General features: G+C 53.6%; 2 protein-coding genes across 16 annotated transcripts in view; one reads left to right on the top strand and one right to left on the bottom strand.

The window, feature by feature from the left end:
• The window catches only part of KYAT1 (kynurenine aminotransferase 1), a 37049-nt gene extending 31662 nt beyond the window's left edge, over window positions 1-5387 (bottom strand). For 8 of the 9 annotated variants that reach the window (XM_081586856.1, XM_081586855.1, XM_081586858.1 and 5 more), the window contains exon 1: window positions 3876-3906. Coding sequence is in view for 1 of the 9 variants with exons in the window: in XM_081586860.1 (XP_081442986.1) it covers window positions 5256-5264 (9 nt within the window). In the remaining 8 variants the exon portion in view is untranslated. Of the gene's footprint in view, window positions 1-3875; window positions 3907-5255 lie in introns of those variants that run through there. The other variant, XM_081586860.1, reaches the window with a different exon arrangement.
• LRRC8A (leucine rich repeat containing 8 VRAC subunit A) overlaps window positions 4157-19895 on the top strand; it is a 33656-nt gene continuing 17917 nt past the window's right edge. For 3 of the 7 annotated variants that reach the window (XR_014081321.1, XR_014081320.1, XM_081586849.1), the window contains exons 1-2: window positions 4157-4225; window positions 7458-7564. The gene's annotated coding sequence lies outside the window, so the exon portion shown is untranslated. Of the gene's footprint in view, window positions 4226-7457; window positions 7565-9114; window positions 9157-9911; window positions 10140-19895 lie in introns of all 7 variants that reach the window. The other 4 variants (XR_014081322.1, XM_081586851.1, XM_081586853.1 and 1 more) reach the window with 3 other exon arrangements.

Raw genomic sequence — 19895 nt, 5'->3', positions numbered from 1 at the left:
GGACCTCAGCTATGAATCCAAAGCTTGTATCACTGTACAAGAATGAGGAAGTAGATGAGTGTTTGGAAAATATTTCAGGGTGCGGGCAGTGCCATCTGAGAGTGAGAAGTGGCCCCAGGTCCATTAGGGCAGGAGTGACAGTGATTCATCTCTTGCTGAAGCTGGAGTGACTTTGGCCTGCTGGCTACAGAAGGCAGGGAGCGGGGTGTGCCCAGCTAAATGTCCCGGCAAACAGGAGACCTGACAACCCTGGTGAGCATGAATGGCCAGGAACACAGGAGGAAGATTTCTGTGCTGACAGCTTTGTTCATGTCGGCAGAGTTTCTAAGTCAGCAAGTTGGCTGCCACCCCGGGGACCGAATGAATGGAGGGAATGGGCATCAGTATGAAGGACTTTCTCACTGCTGTGCTTAATTGCTCAGTTGTGTCCAACTCTTTGTGACCCCATGGACTGTAGCCCACCAGGCTCCTCTGTCCATGGGGATTCTCCAGATAAGAATACTGGAGTGGGTTACCATGCCCTCCTCCGGGTCTCATGGCTAACTCTCCTGTATTCCTTTGTTGCCCCAATCTGGATTATGACATTAGGGAGTCCTCCGCTTTGGAGATGTGGAAGGTTAAGTGCGGCATAGAGAGTGGGATGCCATGTTGGAGGCACTCATGTTGCCATGAGGAGGCACTGTCTAGGAGGAAAAAGCTGATTCAGGCAGAAACCAGACAGATCATTTCTAACCTGCACAGTCTTTGATCATGTCAATTATCTTCAGGTATGAATGTATCTCTGCTTCAGGCTCCAGTTTCATCATTTCTCCTCCCAGATATCTTATGAATCTTTCTCTCTCTTTTTTTTTGGCTATGCTGGGTCATTGTTGCAATGCGTGGGCTTTTTTCCTCTAGTTGTGGAGCATGGGCTTAGTCGCCCTTTGGTATACGGGATCTTAGTTCTCTGGCCAGGGATGGAACTCATGTCCTCTGCATTGGAAAGTGGATTCCTAACCACCGTACCACCAGGGAAGTCCCTTATGCATCTTTCAGTCAGATTAAATGTTACCTCCCTTGAGAAGCCTTCTGTGACTCCCCTGGGGCTGAACTAGATGCCACCTCCTCTGTGCTCCCAAGGCCTGAGCTTGCCCACCCACCACAGCGCTCATCATAGATGCCAACAGCTGGGTCGTTTGTTGCCCTCACCAGACTTTAAGGAAAGGAAGGAACTGTGTGTCTGTCCTGTTCTCCATCAGCTCCTCAGCCTCTGGCAGCTCAACTAACTGACCTGAGGTGTCTCAAAGAATTAGTGCTGATGGTTGAGGGAGGGTCTGGAGGCTGAGGGAGAGACTGAGGAGCTCAACAACCTCTCCAGAAGTGGGGGAGTGAGGACCCCCTTTGGGCAACTTTTTTTTTTTTTTTAAGTATACTTGATTTACAATGTTACAATGGGCAACTTTCTTAACTTCTCTGGACTTCACTTACTGATCTGTAAAATGGGACTAATCTGTGTGTAAGGCATAAAGTAGGGAATGAGGGAGCAGTATCAGTGATCATAGTTGGTTCTGCAGGAGGGGACATGGAGGCTCAGGAAGGTACATGCTGGGTCCAGCCTCTAGGCTAGAAAAGGCAAGCTTTGGACTCCGGTCTGGGTTCTGGCCTCCAATCTGTGCCTCTCATCATTCTACACTGCTGGTTGTTGCCTGTCTGTTTCACTTCCTCAGTCAATAGACAGCCAATAAACAGCTACTGGATGCCTGCTGGATGCCAGGTCCCAAGCTGAGAGCTGTAAGGCTGACAACAAAAAATGCTTTTTTCAGGAGGCAGTGGGATGAGCAAGAATGGCATTAGTGTAAATGCTCCCGGGCTCAAATTCCAGCTTTTCTGCATCCTGGCTATAAGATATTACTAAGGTCTCTAATCTCTGAGCCTGTTTCCTCCTTTAGTAATGGGGAGATACAAGACTTCCCAGCAGGAGAGCTGCAACGTGGCACTGGTCAGCACTGAATATAAATGGAAGCCAGTTGTTATTAATATCCTCATCATCCCATTTTATTTTTAACCAACCTGTGCGCTCGGTAGTTAATTCTTCCCCCTTGTCTGGGCACCCAGGACCCAGTTCTCTGTCCCAGGCCACCACAGTTAATTACTCGTGCATCTCACTAGACGGCTGATACACACACCAGACGAACCAGAGGTCAAGTTGCCAACATCTGTTGGATCATCAAAGAAGCAAGAGAGTTCCAGAAAAGCATCTACTTCTGCTTTATTGACTATGCCAAAGACTTTGACTGTGTGGATCACAACAAACTGTGGAAAATTCTTAAAGAGATGACAATACCAGACCACCTGATCTGCATACAACTAGACATGGAACAACAGACTGGTTCCAAATCAGGAAAGGAATACGTCAAGGCTGTATATTGTCACCCTGTTTATTTAACTTATATGCAGAGTACATCATGAGAAATGCTGGACTGGATGAAGCACAAGCTGGAATCAAGATTGCCAGGAGAAATATCAATAACCTCAGATATTCAGATGACACCACACTTATGGCAGAAAGCAAAGAACTAAAGAGCCTGTTGATGAAAGGGAAAGAGGAGAGTGAAAAATTTGGCTTAAAACTGAACATTCAGAAAACTAAGATCCTGGCATCTGGTCCCATCACTTCATGGCAAATAGATGGGGAAACAGTGACAGACTTTATTTTGGGGGACTCCAAAATCACAGCAGATGGTGACTGCAGCCATGAAATTAAAAGACACTTACTCCTTGGAAGAAAAGTTATGACCAACCTAGACAGCATATTAAAAGCAAAGGTCTGTCTAGTCAAGGCTATGGTTTTTCCAGTAGTCATGTATGGATGTGAGAGTTGGACTATAAAGAAAACTGAGCACTGAAGAACTGATGCTTTTGAACTGTGGTGTTGGAGAAGACTCTTGAGAGTCCCTTGGACTGCAAGGAGATCCAACCAGATCATCCTAAAGGAAATCAGTCCTGAATATTCTTTGGAAGGACTGATGCTGAAGCTGAAACTCCAATCCTTTGGCCACCTGATGCGAAGAACTGACTCATTTGAAAAGACCCTGATGCTGGGAAATATTGAAGGCAGGAGGAGCAGGGGACGACAGAGGATGAGGTGGCTGGATGGCATCACCGACTCAATGGACATAAGTTGGAGTAAGCTCCGGGAGCTGGTGATGGACAGGGAAGCCTGGCTTGCTGCAGTCCATGGGGTCGCAAAGAGTCTGACACGACTGAGCGACTGAACTGAACTGAATGAACACACATTGGCAGACACCCACTCCCCCACTCACATTCTTTCACACAAACGGTAGCAGCGATCAACGCTGTTCTTTTCGCCCCTTCACTTTTCCACCTATGGTATCTTGGAAGCAGTCCCCTATTAGTGCATGGTGAACATTTTTCTCTTTTAGCGGTGGCACAGTATTCCATTGTACGGATTCTCTTTTAACGCGGTTGCCGTTACTATTATCAATCTGGGAACTCCGAGGACTCGGGATACTTAGAGCTGTCGAGTTGGAGTCCGGCACCCGGTTCCAGTCCCGGCTCCGCCCAGTATTCACCCAGTTGCCCTGGGCTCCCTCTTCCCCACCCGTAAGGTACGATCGCGCGAGCGGGGGTGGGGCGGGGAATGGGAATGAATCGAGGACCAGCCTGGTGGATCCCAGTGTCCGGGTGCGGATCGGCGAGAAGCGCGCGCAACAGCTAGGGACTGAAGTCAACCTTTCCGGCTTAGCCACTCCGCTATACCAGCAGCACCAAACGCAGCGAGTAGTCTGGCACAATCAAGCTTGGAACCGGCTGTCAGGCCCTCCTGCCTCAGCACCTGATCTCAGGGCAACAACGCTCCGGCACCGGCTACTCACCTTCGCCTCCGCCGCTTCACCCTTCGTCCCCAAGCCCCGAAGGTTACAGCTGACCCTGTCTCTTTAAGGGGGCGGAGCCCTGGCTCCGCTACTTCCGCCCCAAAGCAACATGGCGCCCACCGGGAGCGGAGCGGGTAAAGGCGAAGAGAAGAGCGCCCCTCAAAAAGATGGCTACGCCCTGGCCGCCGCGTTCGCGCCCGACGGTGACGTCACTTCCGGGGCGGAGGAGGCTGAGTGGTGCAGTGAGGGACAAACAAAAGGAGGCGCCGGAGGGGCGCAGTGGCCGGCAGCGGGACAGAGCGGCAGGGGCTCAGGGCTGCCGGCTGGGCGGCCAGGCGCGGCGGGCCCAGGTGAGCGGGTGGGGAGGGGAAGGGGGCGCGAGCTGTCATCTCTTGAAATCAACTCCTAGACGTCCCCGGCCAGCTGCTCGGCCCCAGGCGCCTTGGGCAGTTCGGGCTCTGCCCGCCGGGGCTGGCTCACTGGGGGCCTCCCGCGGCAGCTCGGTTCGGCCTACCTCCGGGTTCCGCGCGCTCCGGGTCACCGGGGTACCCCCCGCCTCTCCCCGGCGCCGCGGCGCGCGAGCCCCCTCCCAGGCACCCTAGTGCCTCCCTGCGCTCTACATACCGGGAGTTTCCGCCTTGGCTCCCCCAGGTCCCCTTGTCATCCCCTGGGTTCCCCCAGATCCCCACTCCTCCACACACACACACACACACACTCCCCCCCTTACTGGAGGTTCCACCTCTGGGCCCTCTCCTTGGAAGCTTTTTTTTTTCTTCTTCAAAGGTTCTCCTGGGCTCCTGGCCCGTTCCTCTTCCCTTGGAGCCCTCCCTCCTTTGGATCCGGCGGGAACTGTGCCCTGACTTGGGGGGGAGGGCAGATCCTTGGCTAGGCTCTTGGGGGCCTGTCTGGGCTGGGGTTCCTGGGAAGCCCAGTCCAGGGGTCCGAGGTTCCGAACCCTGCCGGTGTCCTGTGCATTCAGATGGGCCTGAGAGCCAGGTCTGATGAGGTGGGGGCTGGAGACCTCCCAAAGTTGGCAGCATAGCCGCGGGTTCTTGAGGCTCCCTGATGATTCTGCTCCTTGCGTTGACCGCTTCTTTCCCCTGGTCTGGACTGGAGTGAAACCAAGATTGGGCTGGTTCTCGGCTGATGCCAGTGCTGCCTTTTTTGGGAAGGAGGGGAGATGGTAGGGGGGTGTTTCTGGCAACCTCCTCCTGATGAGGACTTGGCTGGAAGGGTGGGGCCGTCTCTTCCCTGAGGGCTCTTCCCCTGCCTTATCCCCTGAAGCCTTTCTGGGATGAGGTGTGAGGGAAAGGGAATTTAGGCCTAAATTGTAGAGGAAGGATTTGGTGGAGCTTAAAAGCTCCCAAGGGCTTCTCCTACCTTTTCCATTAGGAGTTACCTTGTTCCCCTGACGAACTGTGTATCCTGCCGTCTGGGTAGACAGACAGGCAGACAGACAGACTGGAGGCAGGAGGAGGAGGTCCGATGTCGGTGATTCTTCTTGTGGAGGGGATGGGGGAGTGAAAGTTTGTTCAAATGGACTGGGCAGCGCCTTTGTGAAGGTCAAGTTTGGCTCGGGGTGCGGGGGGAGGGGGAGGCAAGGACAGATGACTTGTGCTGGAGGACTGGCTTTTGGAGAGGTACTGGGGCATGAATGACTGGCCCCTGCCGCCCTGTCTTCCCTGTTTTAGAGATTCTTTGGGGTTACCTCCCATGCCCCACCCCCCTGCCTTCCAGGGGCTGTGGGGCACACAGCAAGGGCCTGAGGAACTTTTGTGACTTCCCCCGTAACTCACCCAGATCCTCCATCTCTTGGGCACGCCCACTAGGAACCTGTTTCCTTGGCAGACTTCGAGTGGTCCTTCTGGACAGTGGGCGTGAGGATTGTCCCAGTGGGTCAGAACTCAGGGAGCTGGCTTGCCCTGGACCTCGCTTGTAGAGTTGAAGGGAAGGGATCAGCCTGTTTTCCTAACCCTCCTGAGAATGGAGGTGATTCTGGGTTTTCACAGGCTGATGGTGTGAGACCTCATGGGGAATCAGGTGGGTTAGATGTGGGGCTCTAGAGCCCAGCATACCTCCTCTCCCTCCCTTGACTCATTCATTCATTCAACCATCCTTTGTTAAGTACCTGGCCTGGGCCAGGAATGGCGCTAGGAGAACATGGTCCCTGGCTAATAGTCTGGGAAGAGAGGCAGACAGGAAAACGTTGACACAGCGGCCAGCATAATGCTAGAAATGTCTCAGAGGCAGCCCAGAGGAAAGAGGCATTAGCTGTGGGTGAGTGTGCAGGGGGGTGGTCCGTGAGTGTTTCCCGGAAGAGGAATGGTAAGGAGAATCAGTGCCGGTGAGTCCTGTGGCCTGAGTTCTGGGCCGGCCTCTGTCATGGGCAAGTGACTGGCCTTCCCAGCCTCGGTGCAAATCCCTCTCCTTGCCAAGGAGGACGGGGGTGAGGGTAGAGCGTGGCTCCTGTGGCTTCCATGCCTTCATGGACCCAGGTGCTTCTCTGCCCACCCGCCATCACTGTGTGGGGTTCTCTGAGAGGCTGGAAACCATCTTTTAACTTCTTTCCTCTCAGCACAGAGCCTGAGCATTGAGCAGCTGTGATAAACGTTCCGTGGTATAAGCAGCTGGAAAGCTCCACGATCCCTTTCTCTATGTAACCATCTCCCCCCCGCCATATCCCCCTTCCTGCTGACTCCTTGTCATTTCCCCGTGCACTAATGGCTGGACCACACTCCCAGCGCCTGGCTGGTTTAAACGCTCCCCCTACCTGGCAGAGGATGAGATGGTTGGAGGGCATCTCCGACTCAATGGACATGAGTCTAAATGGACTCTGGGAGATGGTGAAGGACAGGGAAGCCCGGTGTGCTGCAGTTCACGGCGGTCGCAAAGAGTCGGACACAACTGGACTGAGCGACTGAACAGCAACAGCCACCCTATCGTGGTTGGATCACATTTCTCTCCCCACCCTCCTGACTTGTGAACAGTTCTGAGCAGAGCGCCTGGCATGGAGTAGATGCTCACTAAACGCTCCTCGACTGTGGACGATGGTTGGATTTTGTGTTCGAGTTGAAATCACGTGTCTGGGCTGAGGGCGTGTCTCTGCCTGGATCTGGCTCACCCCGCTGCAGCTCACCTCTTGCCACTTTCCGCCTCCAGCCCTAGATCCAGCCAGGCTGAACCGCTTAGCGTGCTCTGGATGTCATGTTGTCTTCCCTGCAGGCAAACATGTGCTGTCCCTTCTGCCTGGAATGCTCTCTGTCCAACTCCCACTCTTTCCCAGGAGGTCAGCTTAGGCAACACCCTCTCCATCTCCAGGGAGCCTTCACTGACCCAACTCGTCTGGGCCTAGTGCTTCTTCCCCGTTCCCAGAGAGCCCAGGTTTCCCCAGCAGAGCCCCAGGCACTCAAGAGCCAGTGGTCACTTTTGCCTTGGCATCTCCCCGATAGACTGTCCGATTCTTCAGCGTCACCCCGGTCCAGGCCGGGCAGTAAGCAGGGGCTCGGAAACTGTTGGCCGCACAGCAGGTAACACTGATTGCCACACACCTCCCTGCTCACGGTAGCTCTTGCTTCCTCGTAGGCAGGCAGCTTCCATGGAGCGAAAGGAATGCCAGGACCCTGCCCAGACAGACGTGGGCCAGCCTCAGCACCATCAGCCAGCTCGCAGATAGCAGAGCCGTCCTCAGGGTAAGGACTGGGCCCCGTCTCTCCAGGCTACCCTCAGCCCTCAGGCAGGGGGAAGAGGGCAGTGTCCCCGTCCCTGCAGCCCTTTGCTCTTCTTGCTGGAAGGCCAGGGCTTCTAGGACAAGGGTGCAGAAGACAAAATTCTCCTTCCTTCTCCCAACTCAGTGGTCAGCTGAGTAGCATTGGGGCTTCCCAGGTGGCGCTAGTGGTAAAGAACCTGCCTGCCAGTGCAGGAGATGTGGGTTTCATCCCTGGGTCAGGAAGATCCCCTGGAGGAGGGCATGGCAACTCACTCCAGTATTCTTGCCTGGAGTATCCCATGAACAGAGGAGTCTGGTGGACTACCGTCCACGGAGTCGCAAAGAGTCGGACATGACTGAAGCGACTTAGCACATGTATGTACGCCATACCCAGCAGATGTGAACCTGCATTGTGAACCCCTGGTTTTTGTCAGTCTGGGTGGTGGTTCATGCTGTCTCGTGACCATGTTTCCCAAGGTGTGTTCCGTGGGACACCGATTTCTCTGGGCACAGTGGTCAAGTGACCCCAGGAACAGTAACCTGTCGTGGTCTGGGCTGCAGGACTTCTCAGAGCCTTGACGGGTGTCTCAGAGCTGACTGAGAGCCTGAGTCTCTGAGAGGGAGCCAGCGAGCTGTTTTTCCCCCGCACTATCACATGGACAGCTTTGAAGATGGGGGTTCCTTGGCCTCTGCTTTGGAGAACAGTTCCCAAAGGCAGGAGCGTGCACCGGTTCGAACCCAGACATTGTGGTCAGACCTGGGTGCGAGTCCCAGCTGTCACGTGCTCGATAAGTGATTGTGGGCCAGTCACTGTGCCTCTCTGAGCCTCAGTTTCCTCATCTATGAAGAGAGAGTAATATTAGCTCCTTGCCTCCCGTGAGAGTATCTTGAGGGTTAAATATGTTGATCCAGGGAAGGTGGCTCAGGGTGTCCTCAAACGTGTTCTCTAAGCATAGTGGGTGTGTGTATAAACTGCTTAATAATTTGTAAAACAAACCTAATCAATGGTTTCTTTGGTCATTTGTGAAAGCTCAGGCAGTGGCCTTGATCCACCCCTACCCACCTCCCCACCCCTGCTGTTTATAGACAGGGAAACTGGGGCTCAGAGGAAGGAAGCAACTCATCGGGTAGGAAGGCAGGGGTGTGGGACTGGAGCCAGATCCTGGAATCCCAGGCTGGGGTCCTTTATTCTCTGTGCCTTCACCTCCCACCCTGGCTTTTTGTTAAGGTAGGCCTGGCCCTTCCCAGCCTGGATTTTAGAAGAAATGGTTATCTCCGATGTTTTTTGTTTGTTTGTTTTGCTTTTGTAACTACCAGCAAGGTTGCGTGCCCGTTATGTGCTTTTTTGTTTGTTTTGTTTTGACATTAATGCCTTGTGGAAAGCTAGAGTCTCCTGTGGTCCCTGTCTCCAGAGACGTGAGTGAGGAGGGCTTGATTCGCCCACATGCATTGTTAGCATTTGCCTTTTTTGCCTGAAATCAAGTCAGTCCTGTTAGAGCCGCTGGTTTGCTGCTTGCTCTTGTCTCATTTCAGGGTCCTCCCTGGACCTCTTTCCCGGCGAGGGTCAAGTTGTGGGTGAGTCCTGTCAGAGGGTCGCAACTCACTCCCGATCCTCCCACCCCCAGTGCTCCCCCGCCTCCCCATCCCGGGGTTTCTGAGCTGTTTGTCGGGACATTTACAGCAGCAGAGGGTGGTGGGAAGTGCCTGGTGTGTGAATGTTGACTGTCCTGTTTATTGGGACAAGGTCAGCAAACCCCAGCTCTGCCCCGTAGGAGTTTCCTGTTGGTTTTGAGGAACTCAGCCAGCCCCCCTGCCCCAGTAGCGGAGGCCCGAGCCGAGGTCTCTGGCCAGTGACGAGCAGGAAGCAGCACATCCTACTTATCTGAGATCAGAACTCCTCCTCCGTGCAGGGGAGGAATGGCCTGGGCCAGCCCAAGAGGTTTTGGCCTCCAGGTCTTGGCCCTCCTCTGTCTGCCTGAGGCAGGGCCACAGTGTGGCGTTGGCCTGGGCCTGGCCCTGGCTTGGTTCACCAGGCTGTCCTGATGGATGGTTCGGTCTCGGTCCCCCGAACAGTCCTTGGAGGTTTTAGCCTCGAGGGTGGACAGGTGAAGTGAAGGTGGGGCCCTGCCCTGGGACCAGAATCTCAGGATGCTCCACTGGGGCGTACATACCTCTGGCTGGGTTTTTTTTTTTCCTGGCAGGAGGGACCCCTGGGTAGCCCGGTGGGCAGGACCACCCTGGGAGTCAGGTCTGTGCGGAGATGCATCCCTCCGCTGGCAGAGCTCAGCTGTCCACCCAGGCCGTCTGCCTCTCTTGTTTCTTCCTCCCAGTCTTTCCTGGAGCCTTTTTCCATCTGGCACGGGCCTCTTTGGGCCACCTCTGGCGGTAGTCTGGGACCTGGCCTCTCGGTGGACGACGCTCTGCTCACCTTCCTTCCAGCAGCAGAGCCTTCATGTCCACGGTGGCCGTGGTCCGAGTCCAGGTGGCGGGCTGGTCACCGTGAAGTTTGCCATCTGACCCGCCACGGCCTCCTGGGTGAGGGCGCATTACTTTTCCAGGTGAGGAGACCAGGGCTGGAGGCGTGAAGTTTCTTGCCGGAAGTTGTACAATTCAGGTGGTAGAGCCAGGATGTGGACCTGGGTCTGTGTGTCTGGGCAGCTGTGCTTTTTTTTTCTGATCGATACCTATTTGTTTGTTTTTTTTTCTTTTCCTTTCCATTATTTTTTTATTTGGCTGCACCGGGTCTTAGCTGCAGTATGTGGGGTCTTTAGTTGTGGCATGTGAATTCACAGTTGCAGCATGTAAGATCTAGTTCCCTGACCAGGGATCGAACCCGGGCCCCCTGCTCTGGGAGCACGGCGTCTTAGCCACTGGACCACCAGGGCAGTCCCAGCCTGTGCTGTTTCTAGCCCACTTCTCGTTTTGTCTTTTTCTCTAGGTTCTCAGGCTTGAGGGTACTTCAGAGTTGTTTGGGAGCTTGTTCAAAATGCTAATTCCTCTGGACCCATCACCACAGGCCTGCAGCGGCTGAGTAGGGGGTGGGCCCAGGAATCTGCATTTTGAAGAAGCTTCCCCAGGCCGTCATGGAGCCGAGGACCTGCTGACCGTGCCGGTGAACACTGACCAGGGCTCCTCCGTCGGCCCTGGTCCCTACCTCCATCTGCCGCCAGGCACCCTTGGTGTGGAATCAGGGCTGGGCTCTCTTGGGCCCAGGATTTTAGTGACTTCCTAGCGTGTGTAGAGTAGGAAGGCTGAGGTTTCTAGAAGGACTTTTCCTCCCAGCCACAAACATCTCCCTGCTCTCTTTCCCAACGCATTTCTCCTGCATTTCACATCTCGTAGGAAGTTCTATGTTTAACCGTCTCTTGAGGACTTAAAACCTCCAAATTAAATGGATACTAAGATACAGCCTCAGGTCTGGAGCATTGTTCCACCGGAGAAGTAGCTGTAAAATTCCACGGCTCTCACATGCCACCTGGGCACCCCAGAGGCACCTCCACCAACCTCACACCCCTGGCAGAGTCGGCCTGTTAACGGACATGCCAACCAGGTAGGACCGCGCAGAAGTCCTGCCATCACGTCTCCCGGCCCACCTGGGGCTGGATCCCTGGAGGGATCCCGGCAACAGACAGCTTACCCTTGGCCAGGCCCCCCTCAGTCGCAGTCCCCTGGGATCTCGGCAGATGCGTCTATGACCTCTCTTTGGGGCTCCTGCCCACTTTTCCTACCCCGTCTGGGAAGGCGGTGCTGGTGTTCAAAGCAGACCAAGACCTGTCTTCAAGGCCCTTCTGCTCTGCAGGGAGACAGACCCAGAGCTGAGCTCCCTCCCAGAGTTTCCTTAAAGCTGTACCTAAGAGACCAGAGACATCTGAGGATGGTCTTCTAGAGTTCCCTGCAGAGACCTCGATTCCAGGTACCCCTCTGGAAACAGGGATCTTGTCTCAGGAAGCATTTTCAGGGTTCTGGGTGCCCAGGTAGGCCCAGGAGACCTGCTGGCCTTCAAGACAGGCAGAAATGCAAGGGAAAGGCAGACCAGACTGGTGGTGATCTTTCCCACCATCTCCTAGCTGTGTGGCCTCGGGTAGGTCAGTTAACCTGTCTGGCCTCAACTTCACACCACTAAAGGGACTGATGAAACCTCCTGTAATGGTCACAGCAGCTAACATTACAGAGTTTCTACGAGACAGGCCCCGAGCCAAAAGCTTTCTATGGACTGCCTCGTCAGTCCTCACTGCCACCTGAACCAGGAATACCATTTCCTAGATGAGGAAACCAGGGACCTGGGAGGGAAGTGACTCCCAGGGTCACGCACTGGTGAGGCGGGGAGCCAGACCAGGTTCCTGGAGGTTGGGAGCCGAGGCCCCGGACGTGCCAGACCTGGTGCTGGGGCGCAGTCCACGTCAGTGACCTGGAGCCCGTGGCAGTAACACGCCCGCCTGGTGGGGCGAGGGGGCCAGCTTGAGCCTTGGACCCAGCCTGCGGCCTCTGTGTGCTTGGCTCAGGGAACCAAGGTGGGTGTCCTTCACCCGTCACCCTTCCCCAGAAGGCCACCACACCCTTGCCAGAGCGCATGAGGACCAACCTGTTTGGGAGGCCTGGCCCACATGGAGAACAGTTTGGAACTGAAACTTGTTCCCTCCCTGCTCCAGACTGCCTCCCCTCTTCTTTCCCCGAAAGTGAGGGTGTGCCCTTCAACCCAGGGCGCATGGAGCCAGGCAGCACCCCCAGCCCACAGCTGCTGACTCACCCTGGTGGGTGTGGGGGCCTCGAGGGCAGCGCTGGCTCTGGGGCAGGTGGGGGCTGGGGGCCCCAGATGACGAGTGGGCCCTCTCCTTCCTTCCACTGCCACCCCCCACCCCCGGGTCCCTGCTCTGGGAGCAGAGGAGGCCCCAGGGTGCTGACCAAGGAGCAGATTCACAGGCCCAGAGCGCTCCCAGGGCAGGGCCAGTGACCCAGTGCCTTCCTCGGACCTCTTGGGAAAGGCCCTTCCCCCTTCGCTAGGAGCGCCTTGGAGGGTCAGCCTCCCCAAGAGTGGTACAAGGAGGGGCGAAGGGGGCCAGCCTCCGGCCTTCCCTCCCTCCCGCCTGGGAAGTATTCCCGGCCTCTCTATTTGGGTTTTAACAAAGGGCTCTCTGTGCCCTGTTTACCCACAGCCTGGCCGGCCTGCCACGGCTCAGGTGTGAAAGCCAAGCTCTGCGGGCCAGCGTGGGGGTGGTCGGAGCCTGCCTGCTTGGCCACCCTCTGGACAGAGGGACGGCGTGTCATTTCTTTGACTTCCTTCCCCATCTGCGAGAGGCCCTGCGAGGACATCAACAACATGGAGCGGGCTTGACCCCTCGGGTGGTTCTGCAGGCGGCTTGCCAGCTCTCTGTCCGGTCCTGGAGTCCTGAGCCGGGGCTGCAGCAGTGCAAGGGCCTGGAGTGTGGCGTCTGAGTCCTGGGACGTCCTGGGGGCTCGGGGATGCCTGGTCTGTGCTGGGAGGTGTTTGCTGCTTGGGGCTCAGCCCTCTCTCGGGTGTCTGTCCCTCAGTAAATTCTGGGAGGGTTCTCTGCAAAGGCAGGCAGGTTAGCTCTGTACAGCGCATCTTCCTGTGTGCCGGCCTTGGGTTGTCCCATAAGGCGTGCACTGTGTTCTCTTTAATTCTCACGCTAGGCCTCTGAGATTGGTACTGTAACATTCCCACTTGATAGTCGAGGAAACTGAGGCTCAGAGAAGAGCACTCATTGGCCCCGGGCTCTGAGCTCACCCAGGCTGAGGCCTGGCTTCCCCGCGCCCTAAGTGGGCGTGTTGGGGCACACCTGGGTAGGGCAGGCAGGCGAACCTTTTCCGTACTTGATAGACAGCAGGTACTAGCTCTCGTAAACTCTTTTACACTCTTCAGAAACCACACAATGAGGACAGTCTTATATTTCTTTTCCCAGTTATTTTTTTCTACTCCCAAAAGTACCAGATTTGAGTACCAAACATGGAAATCATAAAGTATTTGTCCATTTTGTGACATTTTATATCACTTTATAATACATGATACATCATGTATCTTAAAGACTGATCAGCATTTTTTTTTTAACTGTGGCTGGTGGCTTGTGGGATCTCAGTTCCCTGACCAGGGACTGAACCCAGGTCACCACAGTGAAAGCTTGGAATCCTAACCACTAGGCCACCAGGGAACACCCAGCATCTTTTATTATTACTTAATATCTCTCGGACATCTTTTGGGTCACTGTATACAGATATGAGGTAGGTAGTATTGTTTTTATTTTAAAGTTGCAAAAACCAAGCCTTGGGCTGAATAATTTGCCTTGTGTGTTGTTGTTTAGTCGCTAAGTTGTATCCAACTCTTTTGCGACCCCATGGACTGGAGCCTGCCAGGCTCTTCTCTCTGTGGAATTTCCCAGGCAAGAACTGGAGTAGGTTGCCATTTCCCTTCTCTAGGGGCTCTTCCTCACCTGGGGATGGAACCCGCATTTCCTGCATTGGCAGGCAGATTCTTTACCACTGACCCTCCAGAGATTCACTGATTGGCCTGGAGTCATGAATTGTTTCATGCTAGAGCTGGATTTGAACCTGCGTCTCCCCAACTCCAGAGCTATTGCTCGTCACACTTCCTGGGATCTGTCTGCTGCCATGGGGAGGAGAGGGGCTCTCTGAGTTGCCTTTCTGAGTTCCTGGGGACGGAGATGCTCCAGCCCTGCCTCAGGAACCCGGTCTCACTTCTCTCCACCTGCAGGTGCTGCCCAATGGAAAGGGTCTGGCTGCATCCTACTCACTTCTGTGTCTCCCTGGGGCAAGGGAGGGCCAGGCCGGGGTGATGCTGCGTTCTGCAGTATCGTCAGAGGCCACAGGTGCTGCTGCACCGGCCAGGAGCAGGGCAGTTGGAAGGAGCGGAGTCTGCTGCCCTGGCAATGGCCTAGTAGCTGCTGCCTCCAGCTGAGCCCTGCAGGTGTGAGGACCAGAGAGCAGACCAGTCCGGAGGGAGAGAAACAGATGGTTATTGTGGTAAATTTTGTATGAGATAGTTTAAGCATCTGCGAAAGTTATGAAACTAGAACAGATATCTTTGTACCCAGGACTTAACTTTGCCAGATCTTAATGTTTTGTAATTGCTTCAGATAAACACACACACAGATGCACACACATAGACATCTGCATGTGGAGACACACACACACACATTCTCTCTCAAATCACTTCAGGTGTAGTTGAAGCCTCGTCCCCAATCCCATTTTCTTTTCTCTCTAGATGAAATTATCAGCTTGATTTTGGGGCTCTCCATGCATGTGGTAAAGAATCTGCCTGCAATGTTGGAGCTTCAGGAGATGCAGGTTCGATCTCTGGGTCAGGAAGATCCCCTGGAGGAGGAAATGACAACTGGCTCCACGATTCTTGCCTGGGAAGTCCCACAGGCAGAGGAGCCTTAGAGGGCTACAGTCCATGGGATCGCAAAGAGTTGGGCGTGACTTACTGACTAAACAACAGCATGCATGTTTCTAATACCTTCACCCCACTTGGGTATATCCATTGCAGGAAACCTTAGATAATATGTGTATCCTATAGCTTGTTCTGGGGTTCAACATTGTTTTGGACATTGTTTTGGGAAGGAAATGACAACCAGAATTCTTGCCTGGAAAATCCTATGCACGGAGGAGATTTGTGAGCTACAGTCCATAGGGTCACAAAGAGTTGGGCTCGGCTGAGCGACTTCATTTTCACTTTTTTTTCATGTTGATACATGTTGATACTTTCCTTGCTTCAGCATTTCACTGTATTCTCAGAGTAATTCATCCTTTCTCCTGTTGTTGGATATCTAGGTTTTTGACTTTTTGCTATCAGGAACAACTCTGGAGTGATCATTTTTGTCCATGGCTTCACACATATGTGTAAGGCAACTCTTAGAGCCTTAGGAGCGAAATTACTGGGTCAGAGGATGCATGCATTCTATCTTCTCATCTAAGAATTCAACATTTTTTTGCCAATCGCAGGGGAGTGAAATGGCTGGTGATTGTCTTAATTTGCATTCCCTGATTAACAATGAGTTTAAGAATTATTTCATACATGAATTTCCATTTGTATTTTTTTCCCCTGTGAATTATCTGTTCATGTTTTGCCATTTTTTCCTGTTGGTTTGTCTTTTCTGTGTATCTGGAGGAGTTCTGTCTTTGTTCTGGGTATTAATCCTTTGGCAAGGAAACCCACTGCAAGTATATCCTCCAGGTCTGTGGGTGCATTTCACTTACTAGGTCTTTTGATGTGCGTCCATTTTAACTGTAATGTGATCGGTAGATGAGCCTCTTCCTGTAACGATTTGTACTCTTTGGGATAAGAGATCTTTCCCTGTCTTAAAGACATTAAGATGGTCTGTTAGGTTTTTCTTTAAACATTTGCAAGTTTTGCCTTAGGTCTTGAATTCATTGGAATTTATTTTCCTGCAAGTCGGTAGATGGGGCTATGCTTTTTTCTGTGGGTAACTAAGCCAGCTCCATTTATGGACACCCATTCTTTCCCTGCAAAGTTGACACTGTCATGTCTACATTTCCAGAAATTTTGGGGTCTCTTTTAGGCTTGCTCTTCTAGGCCCCTGGTCCATCCGTCCATCCCCACATCAACGCCGAATTGGTTGAATTCCGAGACCTTTATAGTAGGTCTCCTCCCATGTTATTCTTCCCAGGTGTCATAGCTGTTCTTGATCCTTGGGAATCTTGATTTTTAAAAATCTTTTTTTCTTAATTCCCTGAGTAACGTATTCTTACAACAGAAAACAGAGGTAAGTTTGGGGTAAAAAAAAGATGATAAACATCAGTCTAATGTCACTGTCAGTATTTTTCAAGTATATGTCTAAGTTATTGCAGAAGGCTTATTCCTCTATCGTAGTCTCGTTACCTCCTTTTTGCATTGAAGATATTTTGTCATGTCATCAGGTCATCAAGTGTTTTGCTCTAACATGTTTTCATTGTTTTATAGTGTTCCATCATCAGATCATTAAATAGGTATTTAACCGATCATCCAGTAACAGGCATCTGGATGGTTTCCAATTCTCCTGGGGTATAAATAACACCATGATGAATGTTCCTGTAACTAAACCTTTGTCCTAGAATCTTGCCCTGATGATTGCCCACCTCCTTCCTGTTGCCTCCCCGTCCCAGCTCAGCCCAGTTCAGCAAACCTTTACTCCACTTTCTGGGTTCCGGGCTCTGCATGGGGACTGGGATGAATCTGGAGGGGTCCCTTTCCTGCAGGGCTCCCAGCCTACCTTGCCGACCTCTTGGTGGGTAATCTCTTGCCCACGAGCTTTACGTGGTGCTGCTGGGGTGAATCCCAGCTCGCTGACCTCCAGGAGGACACAGTCAGTAGCTTTAAGTGATGCCTCTGTTCTGGAAGAAGGGTTAGCGCAGAGGACAGCAGGGCACACGGCCTTTTTGTCTTTCTCAGCTGCTTAGATTTCAGCCCTTTAATCTTTGTCTTCTATTCAGGATCCTCTCCAAATTCTCCATCTCTTGGGGCCCAGACCTGACCCAACCAGACACCCCATCACCTTCCTGAGATTGCCCTCTGAGAGCCACAAAAGAACACCTGAACTCTCCGCCTGAGGGCTCAGTTTTTCTTTCTTTCTTCTAGGCTCTATTTATTTTAAATTCTGTGCTACTTTTCAATCACAAAGGTAATGCCTGCTGGTAAAAACATTACGGTTTCCTTTCATCCTGCCTCCTGTTCCCACTCTTAACAGGGAGCCATTCCCCAAGTGGGTTAGGGTTTACCAACATGGCAATGTATTTATTTATTATTCTGAATCTCGCTTTATTTTCAAAATGGTGTTACATACAGAGCTCCTTTATTCTGCTGAAAAGACCCAGTTGCATTCTAGCGGCCTCTTGAAGGGACCAGGATCTGCTTACCGCCGCCTCTTGTGTGCCCAGCCTCAACTAACTCTGTCCCTGTGCCAGGTGTCAGGGCCAACGTCGTGGGTGCTTTTCCTTCTTCTGTTTTCTCCCGTCATGCTCTGGTTCTGCGCTCTTTTCATCCACCCATCAGCTGTCTGCTGAAGTCAGGATGGCCGTCGGGGGCCAGATCTGTGCCTGTCTCAGCCTCATTCCACAGATAGGGGGACCAAGGCTCAGAGGGGTGAAGTTCCCTGCCCAGCGTCACTCCACTGCTGAGTGGCAGAGCCCACCGGCCCTCCCTCTAAGCTCCCATCACCGTACTTTTTGCTCTCCACCTGCCTGAGGTCCCCCCACACAGGTTGTCTGGGAAACCTCACTCCTGTGATTCCCTGATAGTCCTGAGAGTTCGGCAGGGCATCTGTTACCATGGGCATTTTATCACGGAGAGACCAAGTCCGGGCTGCTGGAGGCGCCTCCCCCTCCCTGCTGGCTATAGACAGGGGTGGCCAGGACAGTGAGTGAATGTCTGGGTGATGCCAGTGGGCAGGGAGGTGTCGGGGTGAGCGAAGCCTGGATCACACTCTCCATGATCCTTGACTGCCTTATGCAAAACGTGGGCACATCCATGACAGATTCTCTATTCCTCTTCTTATGGGGAAACAGGCCCCAGAGAGAAGCTGTTGCACACCTCTGCTGGGGGCAGTCCTGGCTGCAGAGGCCTCAGTGCAGGAAGGGATGAACACATTACCCACAGGAAACTTCCTGAAAAGGACATTTTCTGTGACTGGGAAAAAAGGTCCCCACTCGCTTGAATCTGCCCCCTTCACCTTATAGTGCTTTCCTGACCATCCCCAGGTAGGCCCAGGGTAGTTGTTGGGTGGGAGCTGCTCCCTGGAAGTGCTGCTTGTTGGGACTCCACCCCAGATCTGGGTTGAAGGTGACAGGCAGTGTGATGCTGGGCACACGACCTCTCTCCCTGAGTCTCAGTTTCCCTATCTGTAAAATGGGGGGTGTGGAGTATTAGTCAGCCTGGAAAAGGAAGGAAATTATTTCCTTTTCCTGGCACCTGCTACTCAGATAGTAAAGAATCTGCCTGTAATGCAGGAGACCCAATTTCTATCCCTGGGTCAGGAAGATCCCCTGGAGGAGGGCATGGCAACTCACTGCATTATTCTTGCCTGGAGAAACCCCATAGACAGAGGAGCCCGGCAGGCTACAGTCCATGGGGTCGCAAGGAGTCGGACAAGACAGCAACTTCCACTTTTACAACATGGATGCGCCTGGAGGACATTATGTTAGGTGGACGAAACCAGTCCCCAAAAGACAAACAGCGTATGATCTACTTATGTGAGGTCCCTGGAGTAGTCGGATTCATGCTGCCAGAAAGAATGGGGTGGTCAGGGGCTGGGGTGGGAGGAGGGCGGAGTCAGTGCTCAGTGGAGACAGTTTCAGTTTTACAAGACGAAAAGAGTTCTGGAGATGGACGGTCGGTGATGGCCGTGCAACAGAATGAACATCCTTCACGCTACGTTACGTGTATTTTACCTCAATAAAACAGTTTTGAGAAAATCAGGAGGGTGCCAACAGAGCGCACTCCTGGGCTCTGAGGGTTCTGGGCTGGGCCCTCATTCTCAGAACAGGGAGTGGCTCCAGCTATGGGTGTCTCTTAACCTTGAGTCACCAGCTCCGGGGGCAGGTTCCTGCGCTGGCCCTACCTGCCTGAGGGGGCTCCGCTCCTTCGCCTGGGGAGGACTGGGCAGAAACCGGGAGGGAGGGGTGCCCACAGTTGCCTTAGCTTCCTCCCTGGCCCCCACCCCCATCCCCACTCTGCCAGGCCAGCCCACCACCCCCAGGCCATGCCCTTCCCCGCCCCATTTCTTTCCCTTGCCTTCTCAGGCGCTCTCTTGATACCTTTATTGAGCACCTGATACCTTTATTGAGCACCTGCTGTGTGCGGCAGACCCTTGTCCTCTAGCAGCATCTGGGCGGAGGTTGAGGATAGATGACACCAGCCCAGGCTGCCCGCTGCCCTCTCTGCACAAAGCGCTTTAGAAGCATGGGATTCCCTGGGCTCTTCCCAAAGCCCTGTAAGCAACCTGCCCTGACCACCCAGCCATCTCCTCTTGGGGGACCCATCGAGAGGAAGGCCCCACGTCCCTGGCACCCTGGGGATGAAAGCCTGGGCTTTGGCACCTGTGCCTTCTTTCCAGATTTCCCCCAAAATGCCATCAGAGAGAGGAGGGGCGAGGACTTGTCCAGAATCCCACAGTGAGTTGGTGGCAGAGGCTGAAACGTGGTGCAGCTAGAGGGTGACTCCCGCCACCTCCCCAGGTCCCCCCCACGAGGCCAGGCCTGCCCTTCTCAGCTGTGTGGCCTGGGCCCCTGGCCTTATCCCTCTTAACCTCTGTGTCTTCTCCCTGGGCTGAGGAGGTTCCAGGAAC

This window comes from Giraffa tippelskirchi, chromosome 4, assembly GCF_054371585.1.
Source record: "Giraffa tippelskirchi isolate mGirTip1 chromosome 4, T2T-mGirTip1v1.2.pri, whole genome shotgun sequence".
Classification (NCBI taxonomy): Eukaryota; Metazoa; Chordata; class Mammalia; order Artiodactyla; family Giraffidae; genus Giraffa; species Giraffa tippelskirchi.
The sequence above is the reverse complement of the archived record's forward strand: the minus strand, read 5'-3'. Positions and strand labels throughout refer to the sequence as shown.